Here is a 17,910-nt window from a genome sequence, read left to right as displayed (position 1 = left end):
GCTCCTATATGCATTTGATTATGTTAGAATTATCAGTATATAGCTTTAAAATTGATATAATATGATATGTATTGTACATCAAGTGCGAAGAAATCAATTAGCAAGTAATTGTTTGCGATAAAACTTGTCATATATTCGTTGCTATGGTTGTTGCCAAGGTCTCCTCGAGCCAACACTAGGGAGTAGAGATCCCCAGCAGTTGCAAATTAAATGTTATTATTGATAAAATAAAAATATATTTGTAAATTAAATTATTAGATCCAAAATAACCCTACAAAAAAAGAAGGTTTTATGCAAAAGCAAGCATACTAAATTTATTTATTTTAAATTTCATCTCAAATAATTAATATAACATGTGATACGTCATTCTGAGACACGCACTGGATTTGCCCGCGTTTTTGTATTTCGAGTCCTTGGGTGGGGCCATAGCTCTTTAATCACGCTCCGTCAGAAGGGCGCGTGGGATGGATTGATTTTGGATGGGGCCATGTGCGGGATTAGCCAGAAATTCAAGCCTCTGTGGCCCTTCGAGCACCTTCTCTTCACAGTCGTATGGCTGGTGCCTTCCTAGCGCGTGGGTCCTACCCACGGTTCTCTCCCGATGGTCTCCTTCAAGGAGGAGTGGAAGAGGAAGCTGGCGTTGTCGAGCCCCAGGAGCTCGGTGCCAAGGTCGTGTGCGGCGACCGTACTGGAGTTGCTGCGCGTGTCGAGGGATTTGCAAGGGATTTGAGTATAAAAATGCTCAATGAGCCCCAAGAGGAAGACGACGTCGTTTGCGATCCCACCTGCGTTGAAGAGTTGTATAAACATGCAGCCAGTAAGGATAAGACACTGAGGATTTATCCAGTCACGTGGCATCAACTGATTGGCGAGCCTGGGCAGAACGTTGAGTTGGTTTCTGGAGAGGTGGTGGAGTGGCTGAGAGAAAGAGCCTCACGCGCTGCCAAGGGCAGTGATGGTTCGCGCCCTACCGCTGAGTTAGATTCTGGCGCTTAATGAGATCTGTAGTGGCTGCTGTAGGAAACAACCAATTATAGCATGCCAAGTGGATGCTTTATTTGAAACAACTAATAAATTAATGTTGGGCACGTTCGTTGGCAATGTTAATTACACCTTTTTAATGTTCCTTTGCTCCTTCATCAATCCATACATATTATCTGTAATTTTCCTTTTAAATTAATTGAGGAGAACATCTTAACCGTCTATATTAGCTTGAGCGTTACCAATAAAGTGTTGGCTCCACTGGCAATGGAGTCACCCTTAAGTGGTTTGATTGGGTTTGCTTCCCAGTTTGAGTCGCAGAAAAATCGCTTTTCTTGGGAGAATTTGTGCCTCTCTATTCGAGCGGGGACTTCTAGTCTGAGTTATGGTACGGACTTAAAAGTATCTCCCATAGTTGGGACCCTCCCCAGGATACCTCGTGGTTAAAATAAAAAAAAAATATTGGTTTGAACGTTGAACGTTTAGAACTTTTCGGACTCTCGAAGGAAACGAAAGACAAACCAGTCATTTCAAGTAATAAAGGTCTCATAACCTTCAAATTTATAACAAATCTATTTGATTTAATGATAAAAAATTCTATTAAAAAAAGGTAAAAAATTAACGTGAGTTCCCTAAAATTGTCAATTCCTTATTATCTTTGCATAAATGGTAATATGCATTAGTATTTAAATGAAATATAGGAATAATTTTGGTCACATTTTCAACATATGTGTAACAAGTAACAAGTTAGAATAAGTCAATTAGATCACCAATTTTCAAGGAAACATAAAAATAGAAGATCTCATTCACATTTCTATTGCTTCATTTTCAATAGATGAGCCAAACAAAAAGAAAAAAAAAATGGCTGGTCTTTTTGGATTGCTTGAGGCACACTAAGAATTTCTTTAACAGATGCAACAATGATGGCGTCATGGACAGAGCACACGGCAAAGTAAAGTCCAAAGATGGCGTCATTCAGCGCTTGAATGAGATATCGAAATTCTATGAACTCGCAGTAATTCAGCTAGAAGGGTGCATGAAATTTGTCCAGGAGGATGCAGACAACAACATGTTTGAAAGCTGCCATGAAAAAGTCCTGGCAGACTTGGAAGAAATTAAAGACCGTCTCCCGTGTCGCCTTCAGGATTCAGAAATGGCTTTCCGCGAAAAGGATAAGGAATTGACGGAGAGGTTCGAAAATGAGTTGAAGCTTAGGCAAGCATTGGATGCGAAGGAAAAAGAATTGGTTGCTTTGCAAAATGCTAACGTGGAGATTGAAAGAACAAAGAGTGATGGTGTCGCTGAGCTCAGTATGAGCAGTCCTGGAAGTCGGGATGAGGATAGAGATAGTGAAATTTCTGAGTTGATGCATTCAGTTGATCAACAAGTCTTGCATATCGAGCATGAAGTTATTGATGAGGAAAGGAATGGCGGTATTGATCACAAAAAGATTGAGCAGATGGGTTCTGATATTAATATTTTGAAAGAGACTTTGCATCAGGCTTTTGGGAAAATGCAGAATGCGATTTTTTTGTCTGAGCTGGGGCCCCAGGAGCAGCAATGGAGGTGGACTATTGAGAAGGATGCAATTTGTACATTGATTAATGGTTTTGTTAACGATTTTAAGGAGAACTTTGAGATAGAAATGAGGAAGCAAGAGAAGCAAGTTTTCATGAGCTTGAGTGAGCATTTGTCAGATTTGATGACGGAGGTTACGTGCTTGCGTAATGAGCTTGAGAGCTTTATCAATCAGAACGAGGCTCAACTGAAAGCTGCAAAAGGGAATGAGAATTTAAAATCTTCAACCAAAACTAATATTGAGAGGAATATTCCTCCGAGGCTGCGAAGATCTTTATCAGAAGGAGACAGTTGTGCGAATTTTTCCTCAAAGGTTGAAGAAGTAGAATCAGAAGAGGGTGTTGGTCAATCTGTTGCTAAGATCATAAAGAGTCACGAGTTTATAATTCGAAGAAAAAGTGAAGAGGTTAAATGGTTGAAGCGAGAAATGCTTCCAGAAAAAAGAGTGTTCAAACTTAAGAAGAGAGAAGGATCCGGTTAGCCTAAAAAGAAGAATCCAAGAAGTTATTGTAAGATTGGATAATTTAATGAACTGCAATGCCAGGTTGGTTGAGACTTTTGGAGAATATGGAGGTGATCAATGGGACGAATCCTCAGCAGCAAAAAACCTATTGAAATCTGATGTGAGAAAAGAAATGAACTCGGACATTGACAATTTGGATGGCGTCTGGAAGAAAATGAATAACGGGTCAGTCGCTGATGCAGCCGATGAAGAACTACAAATTGAAATAAGGATGTTGAAAGAGGAAGTTGAAAGTAACAAGTTTGAGGCTCAGATGAGAGAGGAAATATATTATACTGTATGCAGTGAGGCAGTTAAGGGGTTTTGCTCTGCACTGGATAAGAAATTAAAACATTTTCGAGATGAATGCTCTTTAAGTGAGGATATATGCTCAGTCCTGTACCGGGAAATTTGCAAGTATTGGAATGAGAAAATTGGAAACTGTTTGGGGGAAAAATAAGAAAGATAGCAGAACGCCACGTGTCAACTAATGGAATGATTTCAGCACAATTGGAGGTACCCTGCACAATCCGAGATGCCCGATATGACTTGAAGAACCCCGTATAAATAGAGGTACCCTGCACAATTAGAGGTATCCCACACAAATAGAGGTACCCCATATAATATGAGGTATCCCATGCAAATAGAGGTACCCCATACAAATAGGGGTACCCCGCGTAATAGGAGATACCCCACGTAATTCAAGGTACCCGGCAAAACGGATGCAAGAGAATCCTCCGAAAATATCTACCATGAGAAACGTCTCCGCCTCCTAAAAGATATTATTCGATTTTGTCAGAATTAGGAATAAAAAACGACGTGCAAAAAGGAGGGACAGCCGCCTGCTACCTCTGCCAAAAGTGAAGGACACTGTCCCAAGGATAGTGGTCCCTAGCCGCCTACCCGACAACTACTGCAGAAGTACCCTGGACCATTCTCCAGCACGCGCCATGTTTCCAAAAGATGAGATACGCCGCGAACATGCAAATAACGGCCCAAAAAATTATAAAGAGGTAAAAGGACGTTAGCAAAAAAGGGTACGCCACGTGGCAGCTGAGGTACTCCATATATAAAGGCGCATAGGTTTCATTCTCCATCAGGCTCTCACTCACCATTAACACTCACACTTCAAAAAATTGGTTTTCTTCAACCTTAAACCTTAATTTACAGAGTGCTAGCCAGCTCTCTTTGCCATAAAAGCTTGAGTTTGCTAACTTGAGCGTCGGAGTGTGAACGCCGAGATACTCCGGCTTCACCTCTAATCTCTATTTCATTATTTTGCAGGCGTGAAACCCATTTTGAAGGACACCCCTCTTGGTTTTGACCTTTCACCATTGTTACCACTCTCTCTCCCCTTCTCACCTCCCCCGAATTTCAGATACACCGCACCGCACACAATAAACTAGTGAGGTACTCCATCTCCCCAAAAATATAAATTTATTGTTCTAGATTGATTTGGCTTTTCCTACCCCAAAATCAGTTGAAAACAGAAACTATAGAATTGACAAGCTTATAACAGAAGAGGTTTCTCGTGCTGTCTTTGATGAGACCATCAGAGATGTGAATATTGCGAACTACACATTTACAAAACTCCAAGAGGTTGAGGTTCCTGACAAGTCACTTATAATAACGGAATATTTTGTGAAGGAGAATGTGTATATGGTTTTATTTGGGGAAACTATTGATGAGTGGAAGAAAGAGATAGATGCTTGCAACATTGAGTATCTCTTTAGATAGGAGATACAGGAATTTGTTTTTCGTGAGACGATGAAAGATGCTTGCCTATGTTTCACGGAAGGAGAAGCCCGGAAGCAAGACAAAAGTTCCGCCAACAATATAGACGGAAATTTTGAGGGAAATGGAGAGGATAGTTTTATCGAAAAACTAGATATGTTATTGAAGTGTTTGGAAGAAGATAGAGATCTAATGGTAAGTGCAAGTTCTGAAGTAAATGAACACAAGAAACAACTTGACTGGGTGGAAATGGAAACTGAACAGCTGAACGAGCATGAGATCTTTCAAGAACTGATGGATGAGGATGAGTCCACTTTTACTTCGGTGAGAAGCAAACTTGAGAAAGCCTAGATCGGTTAGCTACAAGTAAGACAATAATGAGTGAGTTGGAATCTAGTTTAGGCACAGCCGAATATGATAAAGAAAGAGTTGATGATCAAATGATTCCTGCAGATAATGTGCATGACAAAAATTCCATAACTTTCCAACAAAACAATGAAGAGATTTCTAGAAACCAATTGGATTCCATGTTTACACCTATACTGGAGTTTTCACAAGTATTTGGAAATTTTGAGCTCCAAGCACAAGAAAAATTAGCAGACAAAGTTTTGAGGTACTTCAGTTTACATTTATATTTCCCCTCAAATGCTTTAATTTAATCTTACTGTGAACATTGACTATGGCTATTTGTGTTACGATATTTATGTTCCATCAAATATTAGTTGTTTGAACAAGTGATTGACCTTTACTGCGCTACTTTTGTACAGGTTGGAAGAGATGAAGCATCAATTAGATTTGCTTGTTGAGCTTGTGTAGTGTTTAAGAGTGACTAATTATCCAATCAACTCGAAACACTTCTCCAAGATCACAATCAAACAAGCAAGATGCACCAAGAATCAATCCAGCAGAATACACAAAGAGTCTAGAACTAAAAAGAATTAAGAAAAGAACAAGAGTTAACGTGGTGCAGCTAGCTTTAATCTAGCTTACATCCACGGGAGAAATAAAACCCAATTCTATTGATTGTTCACAGAAGTTACAGAGAGCTTTTCAAGCTGATTACATAGTCTTTCAAGAAGCCTTTATTTTAATCTCCTCAACTCACAATAGCTCTCACTCTCACTCTCACTCTCTTTCTGTTGGCAGAATCAGCTGTATATAACAGCTTGTTAACGAATCAGTAACGAACCCAGAAACCCAAGTGACTGGCATGTGAATTAACTGATTCTAACGAACCAAGAAAGCAACTTATCCGTGCACGTGAAACTCTCGTGCATCACTTAAACTAAAACGACCTTCATTCATGTCGTTCAAAAGAGTAAGTGTGTTGCTTTCCAAAACGCGACATCAGCTGGTCATTTTACCAACTGATTTGCTTCATAATACAACAATTCTCCACCTTGAACAAATCACTCCCTGATCCTGGTTTCTCCAACCTGAGTATTTTAGAAATCACTCAGCCCAGTTTTTTCCAAGCAACTTTTGAACTTAGCTGTAGTTACGACCTTAGTAAGCACGTCGGCAAGATTATCATCTGTATGCACTTTCACCATACTAATCACACCTTTTGAGATTACATTTCTGATGAAATGTAACTTTATATCTATATGTTTAGTTTCTTCATGGTGGGCTGGGTTCTTACTCAAGTAAATTGCACTTGAGCTGTCACAATGAACTTCAACAGTCTCCTGCTTCATTCCCAGTTCTGTTGTCAACCCTCTCAGCCACAGAGCCTCCTTGACAGCTTCTGTTACAGTAGTGTATTCAACCTCTGTTGTTAACAAGGCAACAACATGCTGCAAACTTGCTTTTCAGTTAACAAGGCAACCATCCAAGAAAAACATATAGCCAGTTAAAGATCTCATTCTGTTTAAGTCCCCAGCATAGTCTGAGTCAACATAACCACAGAGACCTGCAACCTTTCTAGCTGATTTTCCATATACTAGGCCATACTCTTGTGTACCTTTCAGATACCTCAGCACCCATTTAACAACCTTCCAGTGCTCATTTCCAGGTGTAGCCATAAACCTACTTACAACACTTAAAGCATGAGCTAAATCTGGTCTTGTAAGTACCATTGCATATATCATGCAACCAACAACATTTGCATAAGGAACTTTTATCATTTCACTTCTCTTTTCATCTGTACTGGGACATTGTGAACAAGACAGCTTAAAGTGAGATGCTAGAGGGGTTACTACTGACTTGCTACTTGACATCTCAAAAGCTCCAAATACCTTCTCTAGATACTTCATTTGAGACAGAATCATAGTACCCTTCTTCATGTTCCTTATTATTTCCATTCCCAAAATCTTCTTAACTGGACCCAAGTCTTTCATATCAAATTCTGAATTGAGCAGTTGCTTCAAAGCCTCAATCTCTTCTCTTTCACTACAAGCAATCAACATATCATCTACATATAACAGCAGATATATGTAATTACTTGATTGTATGATCTTGTAGTAAACACATACATCATAGATGCATCTTAGATATCCATGAGTGACCATAAACTCATCAAATCTAAGGTACCATTGTCTGGGTGATTGTTTCAACCCATACAGTGACCTCCTCAGCAGACACACACAGTCAGCAGATTCAGGACTTGTGTACCCTTCAGGTTATGTCATCAAGATGTCCTCATTTAGTCTTCTATGCAGAAAGGCTGTCTTGACATCGAGTTGATCAAGCTCCATGTCTTTTACAACTGTTAAAGCCAGTAGCACTCTGATTGATGTATGTCTAACTACTGGTGAGAACACATATTTGAAATCCACTCCAGCCCTCTGTGTGTAACCTTTAGGTACTAACCTAGCTTTGAATCTTCTAAGTTCAGTATCTGTTAGTCCATCTTTGACTTTGTAGATCCATTTACATCCTACTGTTCTGCTGTTGGCAGGTCTTTTAACCAGCTCCCATGTATTGTTCTTCTTCAGTGAATAGATTTCTTCATCCATGGCCTTTTTCCACTCATCTTTGTATGGTCCTTGATAGCCTCTTTGTAGTTCTTGGGTTCATCATCATCAATTTGATGAGATGCTGTCAATGCATAGGCTATCAGATCTGCGTATCCATATCTGACAGGTGCTTTCTCTTTCCTTCTTTCTCTGTCTCTTGTCAGCTGGTACTCCTGATACTGAGCTTCAGTCTGTTTTACATGATCAGTTTCTTGATCAGTAGCTCCTTGATAAGATTCATCTTTATCTTCTGAAGCTTCTCTGGTGAAGGGCTCCACCTCAAACTGAATCTTGGTTCTCTCCTTATCCTTTTGTGCATCTGTGTCAGTAGGTTTCTTTATTTCCAGTACAACTTTCTCATTGAATATTACATCTCTACTGATTATGCACTTGGGGGGATTAAGGTCTGTACACCACAGTTTGAATCCCTTAACACCTTCAGGATACCCAATGAACTTTCCTTTAAGGGCTCTTGGAGCTAACTTCCCTTGACTCACATGTGCATAAGTTGGACATCCAAATACTTTGAGGCTGCTATAGTCTGCTGGTTTTCCATGCCATTTCTCAAATGGGGTTTTGAAGTCAAATGCTGCAGAGGGACTTAGATTTACCAGATAACTTGCTGTTAACAGAGTCTCAGCCCACAATCCTTTGGGAAGTTGTGACTGGATCATCATGCTTCTTACTCTGTCCATCAGGGTTCTATTCATTCTTTCAGCTAACCTATTTTGTTGAGGAGTCAGCCTTACAGTTCTATGCCTTGCAATGCCATGATCTGCACAGTAGCTATCAAACTCCTGATTGCAAAACTCAAGACCATTGTCAGTTCTGAGTTTCTTCACCTTCAATCCAATTTGATTTTCAACCAGGGATTTTCACTCTCTGAATTTGCCAAATACTTGATCCTTATGTTTTAAGACATAAACCCATACTCTCCTTGAATAATCATTTATTAAAGACAAGAAATAAATGTTGCCACCTAGTGAAATTATCTGTGCTGGTCCCCATAAATCTGAGTGTATGTATTCAAGGATGCCTTTTGTTGAATGAACTTATTTTCCAAAGCTATTTCTTGTAGCTTTGCCTAGTACACAGTCTTCACAAAAATCCAGTTCTGAGATTTGACTGCTGCCTAGAACCCCTTGCTTCTGTAATTTTTTCAGACCTCTCAAGCTCATATGTCCTAATCTAAGGTGCCACAGCAAAGTGTTATCACAGCTCGAACTGATTGACACTCCTGACACACCAGTTATAGCTTCCCCATTCAAAACATAAACCCCATTTCTTTTGTAACCTTTCATAACTACCCCATCTCCATTTGAAATTCTCAACTCACCAGATTAAAGCTTAATGCTATGCCCCATTTGGTCAAGCATACCTAGAGATATTAAGTTCTTTTTAAGTTCAGGAACATACCTAACTTCCCTTAACTCTTTTATTGTTCCATCATGCAATTTTAAGTTTACATTTCTTATCCCCACAATCTTACAAACAACATTGTTACCCATCATAACGTTTCCTCCATCAGTTTCATGATAGTTTAATAGGTAATCTTTAAAGGGGCACATATGAAATGTACAACCTGAATCTAGAATCCAGGTACCTTTTTGCACATGCTCTGTAGCCATACATACTCCTGCTGACTCATACCCCTCTTTCTCAGCAGTAGCAGCAGCTCCATTTTATTCTTTTTTCTTGTTCTTGAGTTCTGGGCAATCTCTCTTGAAATGCCCTTCTTTCTGGCATTGAAAACATTTCTTGCCTTTAGTATTTTGTTTATTGTTCCCTTGCTTCTTTTTCTTCCCATCATACTTATCAGTTCTTGCTTTTACTGCCAACACTTCTCCAGAGTTCATATTCCCTGACTTTTCTTGCAGCCCTCTAGTATTCAGGGCAGCCTTAACTTCATCCAATGATAAAGTCTGTCTCCCATACATGAGTGCAACAAAGTTTGAATATGAGGATGGAAGTGAACTAACCAGAAGCAATGCTTTACCTTCATCATCTAAACCTTCATCAATTATTTCCAGTGTATTACAGACTTGGTTGAATTCATCAATGTGGTCTTCGAGAGATGGTCCTTCAGCCATCTTTAGTGTGAACATCATTTTCTTGATGTAAAGTCTGTTGGCTAATGATTTAGTCATATACACCCTTTCAAGCTTAGCCCATAGATCAACCACTGTTCTTTCTCTTGCAACTTCCCTAATCACCGAGTCTCCAAAACTCAAGTTTATGGTACTCCTTGCCTTTTTGTCAATCTCAGCAGCTTGTTATCGTTTTAGTGATGATGATGATGTAGAGGCTTCTAATCCTTCTTTCTTGATGATAGGTTCTAAGGCATCACCTAGCCCTTGAGTGATCAGTAGTGCCTCCATCTTAACCTTCCACATGTTGAAGTCATTCTTCCCTGTAAACTTCTCTAGATCGATCTTTGAACTAGCCATACTTGTGTCTGATTTGGAATCCAGGCTCTGATACCAATTGTAGTGTTTAAGAGTGACTAATTATCCAATCAACTCGAAACACTTCTCCAAGATCACAATCAAACAAACAAGATGCACCAAGAATCAATCCAGCAGAATACACAAAGAGTCTAGAACTAAAAAGAATTAAGAAAAGAACAAGAGTTAACGTGGTTCAGCTAGCTTCAATCTAGCTTACATCCACGGGAGAAACAGAACCCAATTCTATTGATTGTTCACAGAAGTTACAGAGAGCTTTTCAAGCTGATTACAGAGTCTTTCAAGAAGCCTTTGTTTCAATCTCCTCAACTCACAATAGCTCTCACTCTCACTCTCTTTCTGTTGTTAGAATCAGCTGCATATAACAGCTTGTTAATGAATCAGTAACGAACCCAGAAACCCACGTGACTGGCATGTAAATTAACTGATTCTAACGAACCAAGAAAGCAACTTATCGTGCACGTGAAACTCTCGTGCATCACTTAAACCAAAACGACCTTCATTCATGTCGTTCAAAAGAGTAAGTGTGTTGCTTTCCAAAACGCGACATCGGCTGGTCGTTTTACCAACTGATTTGCTTCATAATACAACAACTTGTTTCCTCAATACAAAAACGGGAATTACTCTACAGAACAGCATTTATCAGAAGAAGCAAGAATCTCCAGAAGGCTGAAACTGAGGTTTTGAGCTGCAATTTCAGTTTTATTCACCTTAGTTTTTTTTTTTTTGGTTAAACAAACTGAATTTAACTTGGATTTGATGAATGTACATTTTAAGTGTGTTTCAAGCAAATTTTCTTAAGATTCATTACGTGGCTTGGATTCCAGGTGGATCTGCTGGGCGATCAAGTGGATGCACCATAGGCTTACTTGAGAAGATATACACAACACTGCATCAACATTCACCTGTATTGCAACAGCATTTCGAGGTGAGCAATGATATATTTTCTCAAAATTCTTTCATAATATATCTCGGTTTGTGATGCAACTACAGGTAAATTTGCCATCAAATCATGTACACTCTTCAAATGAATCAACCATCAATAGTGGTGCAGAATGAGAAGAAGGTATGAGTGATATATAAAAGAAAAGGTAAAAATGATAAGAAGTGAGAAAGATGTATGTAGTAATATGAAAAGTGAAAGATAAAATGTGAGTGATGAAAGAGTATGGTAAAATAAAAATAGACATGAATAATTTGAGATAGATGGGAAAAAAGTAGTGATAAGGAAAAGAAAAGAAAAATAATAATATATGAAGCATACTAACTCCAAAATCATTTAAGGATGAGTAGAGTGAAAATAATAATTCCAGGCATCAATAATGCAAAAATCCCTCCCCCACACCAAGAACTTACATTGTCCCCAATGTAAGATAATCAAAGCTCACATAAAAATTAAAGCGTAAGGATAAAAGATTAAGGGTAAAAAGAAACTTCCCTGAATTGTGAGCTTTGATCCACATAACGTCTATGGGTTTGGCGAAAATGGTGGGGTAAATCCCACACTCTCGAAGTATGCGGCCAAATTCTGCTCCATCTTGTTCAGCTTATGCTCCATTTTCTCTAACTGAATGCTCAAAGATGGTGCGGATGTAGAAGGAATAGTTGGCGGGGCAGCAGTGTCGTCGTCAAACTCGTCATCAGAGGTAGCACCACTCCTAGCATAAAGCTTCTTCGGAAGTTGAGTGGGTCCTGGTTCAGTAAACTGAAATCTCCCCTCCTTGAATTCGACCACACTTGTTCTTTCAAACACAGACATATCCAAAAATTCTTTTTTGCAAGCAGGATGTAAATCATTATTGTCGGGATTAAGCACACATAGGTTTATAGCTAACAAAGTAATGTATGGACCAAGAAATAAAGTCCTATACCGTTTAAGCACACTTTGAAATTGATCCGCTAACCAAAAACCTAAATTAGGCCTTACATCATTTAACATGGACCAGATAAAATAAAATTCAGTTTTAGAGAAAACTCCTGAGTGATCTTTCTTGCCTAAAAAAATATATGCTAAGAATCGATGCACACATTTCAAAACATGATCACGTAAGAAAGAACTCTTTGATTTACTTGGGTCATAGGCATTGTGATCAACAGATAAATTACGCCAAAGACCATAAGGCTCAAAATTTTCGCTAAAGTCACAAGTTGTTCCTAAATATGCATCACTAGAAGAATAATCATCATCAATGAATCCTAAAGCTAGGTTAAAATCCATGATAGAGTGTGAAAAATTTCGTCCCATTAACCTAAACTTAATGACATCCGGGGTATGTAAAGTAAAATCATTCGGCATATTAAATTGAAAAGTAGCATAAAACTCCCTAATCAACTCAACATAACCCAAACAATCAACATCAATAAACTTACGCAACCCAATCTTATCTATCAAATAATCAAAATTATCCTTAACATTCAATTTTTCAAGAGTCGGGTAATGAATATACTTAGCTGGAAGTATTTTGCGCGTGGAAATGTCTTTGTACCTCTCTTTCTCTTGTTGAGTTGCGAATGCGAGGCACCCTCCGAAATTGGATTCCGCAAGTGGCAAAACACTCATGCCTTTTCCATGCTTCGATCTTTGTCTCACGGCATGGCGTGAATCTAAAATTGTATTCCATGGAACCATAGTGGGAGCGGCAATCTTAGATTTCTTTGCGACGGGTGTCTTTTTCGATGACTTGGAAATAGATGCTTTCCTCTTCAGCATTGTTACAATAATTGCACTCACGGATTTCGATTTACCCGGCTGGAATACAGTGCGTAGGCTGGTTGCGTTGCGTTGCTGCTCAGTTGGAGCTTGCTGCGCGGCTTGGGGCTGCTTGCGCACTGCTGTGTTGCGTGCTGCTGGCGGGGCGCACGGCTGCTGCTGCTGCGTGGGATGTGTTGCGCGCACAATTGCTGCTGATTTCGCACGGTTGCTGCTACTGCGTGGGCTGCAGCTGCTGGTTGCTGCGGGAGAAAAAGATAATCAACAGTGAATTTTATTTTTTTTGAATTAGGGATTTATGAACAGTGATTTGTGATTTTTTTTTTTAAGTGATGAATCACTTTGAGACACTAAAAATTTCAGAAGTACTTTTCTAATAAGCACGTGGGCACGCCTTAAAACTATTTTACTTTAAAAATCACAGAAGTACTTATTAGTTAAGACGTGGGCACGCCTTATCGAAAATTTTCTTCTGGTCAAAATAAGCAAAAGCATTATTAAAAAAAATCTGAATCAAAATTAAAAATAAAAGATATAACTAAAATCAAAATAAATAAATCTTTTGGGTTGCCTCCTAAAAAGCGCCTTTATTTTATGTCTTTGGCTAGACACATTTATGCATCAATCTCTATAATTGGGACTCTCGAGAGCCACATCCTCCACAATATTCACCGAAAAACCTTCATAAAAACGTTTTAAGCGATGACCATTAACCTTAAAAACTTTGTCAGAGGTCGGACTCCGAATCTCAACTGCACCATGAGGAAAAACATTAGTAACAATAAAAGGTCCAACCCAGCAAGAACGTAATTTACCCGGAAAAAGTTTAAGCTTAGAATGAAAAAGAAGAACTTTTTGACCAACAGAGAACTCCTTTCTCAAAATCATTCTATCATGAAATGTCTTCGTCTTTTCCTTATAAAAAACTTCCTGCGCTATAGGGTTAATAACATCCATAGAAAATACCGAATGTTCCTCACTAGGATATTTCATGGCATCATTCATATTGAATTCTATAACCTCTCCATCAAACTCCATAGTGAGAGTCCCTTTATGTACATCCATTTTAGTCCTAGCAGTCTTAAGAAAAGGTCTTCCTAGCAAAATTGGGACAAAATTAGAGGAGTTATCATCTTCCATATCAAGTACATAAAAATCAGCAGGAAAAACCAACTCATTAACTTGTACTAAGACATCTTCTAATACCCCATCAGGATATGCATTAGACCTATCAGCTAGTTGAATTATCACGCCAGTTTCTTTTAATGGGCCAACATTCAAAGATGAATAAATGGAACGAGGCATGACATTAATAGAAGCTCCTAGATCTAACAAAGCCTTTTCAATTCTAACACTACCAATTTTACAAGGGATTGTAAACATGCCTGGATCCTTGCACTTAGGAGGTAGTTTCTTTTGGAGAGCTACTGAAACATTCTCCCCCATGTGAACTTTTTCATCTCCTCTTAATTTTCTCTTAGAGGTGCATAGTTCCTTAAGGACTTTAGCATATCGAGGTATTTGTTTTATAGCATCTAATAAAGGAATATTTACCTCAACCTTGCGAAATGTCTCAAGGATGTCTTTCTCTTGTTCCTCCTTCTTGGATTTTACAAACAGGCTTGGAAAAGGAGGAGGTATCACAATATGTAGGGGTTTCACTCTGTTGGGTTGCGCATCTTGAGATTGAGGCATCAATTCATTCTTCTCAAGCTCATCTTCTATATGCTTTGTCACTTTCTTACTAGGCTCTTGCAACTCTTTCCCACTTTTAAGGATGACAGCACTAACGTTTTGCTTTGGATTCACCTCAGATTGTGAAGGCAATCTCCCTAATACTTGAAACTCCAGACGGCTCACTGTAGTCACCAATTGACTCATTTGGTTCTCCAAGTTCTGAATGCTTGCTGTAGTTGCCTGCTAAAATTATTGAGTGTTAGTCGCAAGCGATTTAACAATTTCTTCAAGAGATATACCTGGCTTGGAGGTTGACTGTGGAGGTGCTGGTTGTCTTGGTGGATACTGTTGTGGGAATCCTGACGGCCTAACTCCATAGCTGAAGTTGGGATGATCCTTCCATCCCAGATTGTATGTTTGTGCATAAGGATCATACCTCCTCTGAGGCATGCCTGGAAATCCTCCAACTGCATTGGCTTGTTCAATGGGTTCTTCTTGAAGTGTAGGACACATATCAGTTGAATGACCCATATTGTAACAAATACTACAAGTCTTCACCTGTTGCACATTACCTACAACAAACTTTTCCATAAGAGAAGTAAGTTTATCTAAACGTTATTCAACAGAAGAAATATTTACCTCATTCACCTTCCTTGAAGTGAGATCTTGCCTGTTGCCAAATTGTTGTGCATTGGCAGCCATATTTGATATCAGCTCCCTTGCTTGAGTAGGGGTCTTGTTTACCAACACGCCTCCACTAGCAGCATCTATCATACTCCTATCCATCAATGATAGTCCTTCGTAAAAATATTGAATAAGAAGTTGATCAGAAATCTGATGCTGAGGACAGCTGGCACACAATTGTTTGAATCGCTCCCAATACTCATACAAAGTCTCCCCAGGAAGTTGTCTGATCCCACAAATGTCTTTTCTGATGTTAGCAGCTCTTGAAGTAGGAAAGTACTTCTCGAGGAACTGCTTCTTCAAACCATTCCACGTTGTAATCGATCCAGGAGGCAAGTAGTACAACCAATCTTTAGCTAACCCACCTAAAGAGAACGGAAAAGCACGCAGCTTAATCTGCTCTTCAGTCACGCCTTGTGGTCTCATACTTGAACACACAACATGAAACTCCTTAAGATGTTTATGAGGATCTTCACCTGCAAAACCATAAAACTTGGGTAACAAATGAATAAGACCAGACTTTAATTCAAAATTTACCTCTAAGTCTACATATTGAATGCAGAGTGGTTGCTGATTCAAGTTTGGTTCAGCTAACTCTCTAAGAGTTCTTTCTATAGGTGCAGTTCTATCCATCATTTGTTCTTCTAAATCGCTAGATGATTCAACTGAATTAGGTACTGTATCTATTTCAGAAAGCAAAGGCGACGAGGACCGTTGCTTAGCTCGCTTCGTCTGCTGTCTAAACTAGCGAGCTGTCTTCTCAATTTCAGGATCAAACGAAAGTGTACCTGTACGAGAAGAACGAACCATACACCAAGTAAAACGTAAAAATGATTAAATAAATGACACCAATCCCCGGCAACGGCGCCAAAGTTTGATGGTTGTCGAAGCCAACAAAAATAAATTCCTACTCTAAATAAATTGTGTATAGTGATTGAGCAGGGTCGTGTCCACAGAGATCGATAATTATTTAAATCTTTTTGAAACGTAAAACGTAAAATGGGGGAATTTTTGACAATAATAAAAATCAAATCAAAATAACAAGAATGCAAATTAAAGTTGTAATTCAAATTGGAGAAAGCTATGGTTGAAGGAATTAACTCAGCTTGATTCGACTACTGATCATTGATTCAAATATAGATTATTATTACTTATGAATACACCGGTTATAGCTATTGAGACCCTCTAATAGCCAATCTCTCCTTAACTAGTCGATAACCAAGGTACGACCGTTGGATATTTCCCTAATCAATAGACAACCCTAGATACGATCATAGGATTTAATCAATTGACAGCCTGAAAAATCAGAGAGACCCAAATCCTAATCAACACATATGATGATTCATTTAAATTAGATTGTTTATTCTCACAACACAACTCTCTGCTATGTTATTTGTCACAAACATTAAATTCTTCATACGATGAATCCTTTAATTGACAATAGATTAAGTTGATAATTAAATAGTGGCCAATTACCTAATTAACAAACATAATCATGAAAATAATTCAGAGAATAAACAAATACCCAAAAAGCAATAAAACAATTAAAGCACAAGAAAGATCTCACAGTAGTGATGAATCAAAGCTTCATTATCCTTCAACCAGAAAAATAGGTTTAGTTCTTTATAGAGATAAGAGAAAAATTAAGATCTAGGGTTTCTTTCTTTTTCTCCAAAAAATCCCCCTTTTTCACAATAGATTCCTCCCTTAAATACTCTCTCTCTCTTCTACTCTAGAATTCTATTTAAAATAAAATACTAATATCTGAAATATTAAATTCGTAATTACAAAAATAACCAAAAATACAAAACACGTTAAACTAAAAACTGCAGGTTTGCAGTTGACAGCACGCGCCCACGCCTTATCAACAAAGTTCTTCTACCGCTCATAATTTCTCCAAGAGAACAATCATCTTTAAACATCATCTTATACCTCAATTTTATCACAAATCAATAGAATTGCACCTATAAAAGTAAAACACAAGTAAATCATTATTATTAAGTGCAAAACATCGATATTAAAAGAAGTAAGCAATGCAAAACTAGTGCATAAATTGCACTCTAACAATACTGCACGATTGGAATGATGAACATTGCTTGAAGTTGTTGAAGAATTGCTACAAAAGCATTCCAGAAGATGGAAAGGTAATCGTTGTGGAGTTAATGCTTCCAGAAGTTCCTAATACAAGCATTGAATCAAAATCAAATTTCCATTTTGACGTGCTTATGATGATTCAAAGACCCGATGGAAAGGAGAGAACAAGGCATGAATTCATGACCCTGGCTACTGGCGCTGGTTTTAGTGGGATGAGTTGTGAACGTGCTATTGGTAATCTCTGGGTTATGGAGTTCTATAAGTAGAGTGCTTGCCCATGCATCCTAGAAATAAAGCAAATCTTGTGTTGATTGTCTTGCGTGTATCTCTTTCCAAGCATGCTGATATGTCTCCCAAAGATGAGCAAGAACCATGCATTTAACAAGCTTCCCAGGTACCTGATAGCCATGTGCTTGAGAAGGGGAGTCTAGGACTTAGTAATAAGAGCTTTGAAATAAGTGGGCACTTGACAAGTGGTCTATTAACTATGTGTGCAAAATTATTACCCATGTTTCCTATTATTTCTTG

At 38.6% G+C, this 17,910-nt stretch overlaps 2 protein-coding genes and 1 non-coding gene across 3 annotated transcripts; all 3 read left to right on the top strand.

Annotated features, from left to right (window-relative positions):
• The first annotated feature begins 451 nt into the window (after nt 1-451).
• Nucleotides 452-1,121, top strand: LOC107174936 (uncharacterized). The gene has a single exon (XM_015526204.2). It carries the CDS (start codon nt 553-555, stop codon nt 994-996), a length of 444 nt encoding a protein of 147 aa, XP_015381690.2. The 5' UTR covers nt 452-552; the 3' UTR covers nt 997-1,121.
• A 791-nt stretch (nt 1,122-1,912) lies between these two features.
• On the top strand, nt 1,913-4,798 carry LOC112496661 (uncharacterized). Its single transcript, XM_052439435.1, has 3 exons — nt 1,913-2,911; nt 2,997-3,504; nt 4,542-4,798. Exons 1-3 carry the CDS (start codon nt 1,913-1,915, stop codon nt 4,796-4,798), a joined length of 1,764 nt encoding a protein of 587 aa, XP_052295395.1.
• A 10,638-nt stretch (nt 4,799-15,436) lies between these two features.
• Nucleotides 15,437-15,543, top strand: LOC127901987 (small nucleolar RNA R71). Its single transcript, XR_008054392.1, has one exon. It is a non-coding gene; the product is annotated as a small nucleolar RNA R71 (small nucleolar RNA).
• Nucleotides 15,544-17,910: the final 2,367 nt, after the last annotated feature.

The sequence above is a fragment of the Citrus sinensis genome, chromosome 4 (genome assembly GCF_022201045.2).
Source record: "Citrus sinensis cultivar Valencia sweet orange chromosome 4, DVS_A1.0, whole genome shotgun sequence".
Taxonomy (NCBI): Eukaryota; Viridiplantae; Streptophyta; class Magnoliopsida; order Sapindales; family Rutaceae; genus Citrus; species Citrus sinensis.
Note: the sequence above shows the minus strand (reverse complement) of the source record. Positions and strands in the feature narration are given on the sequence as shown.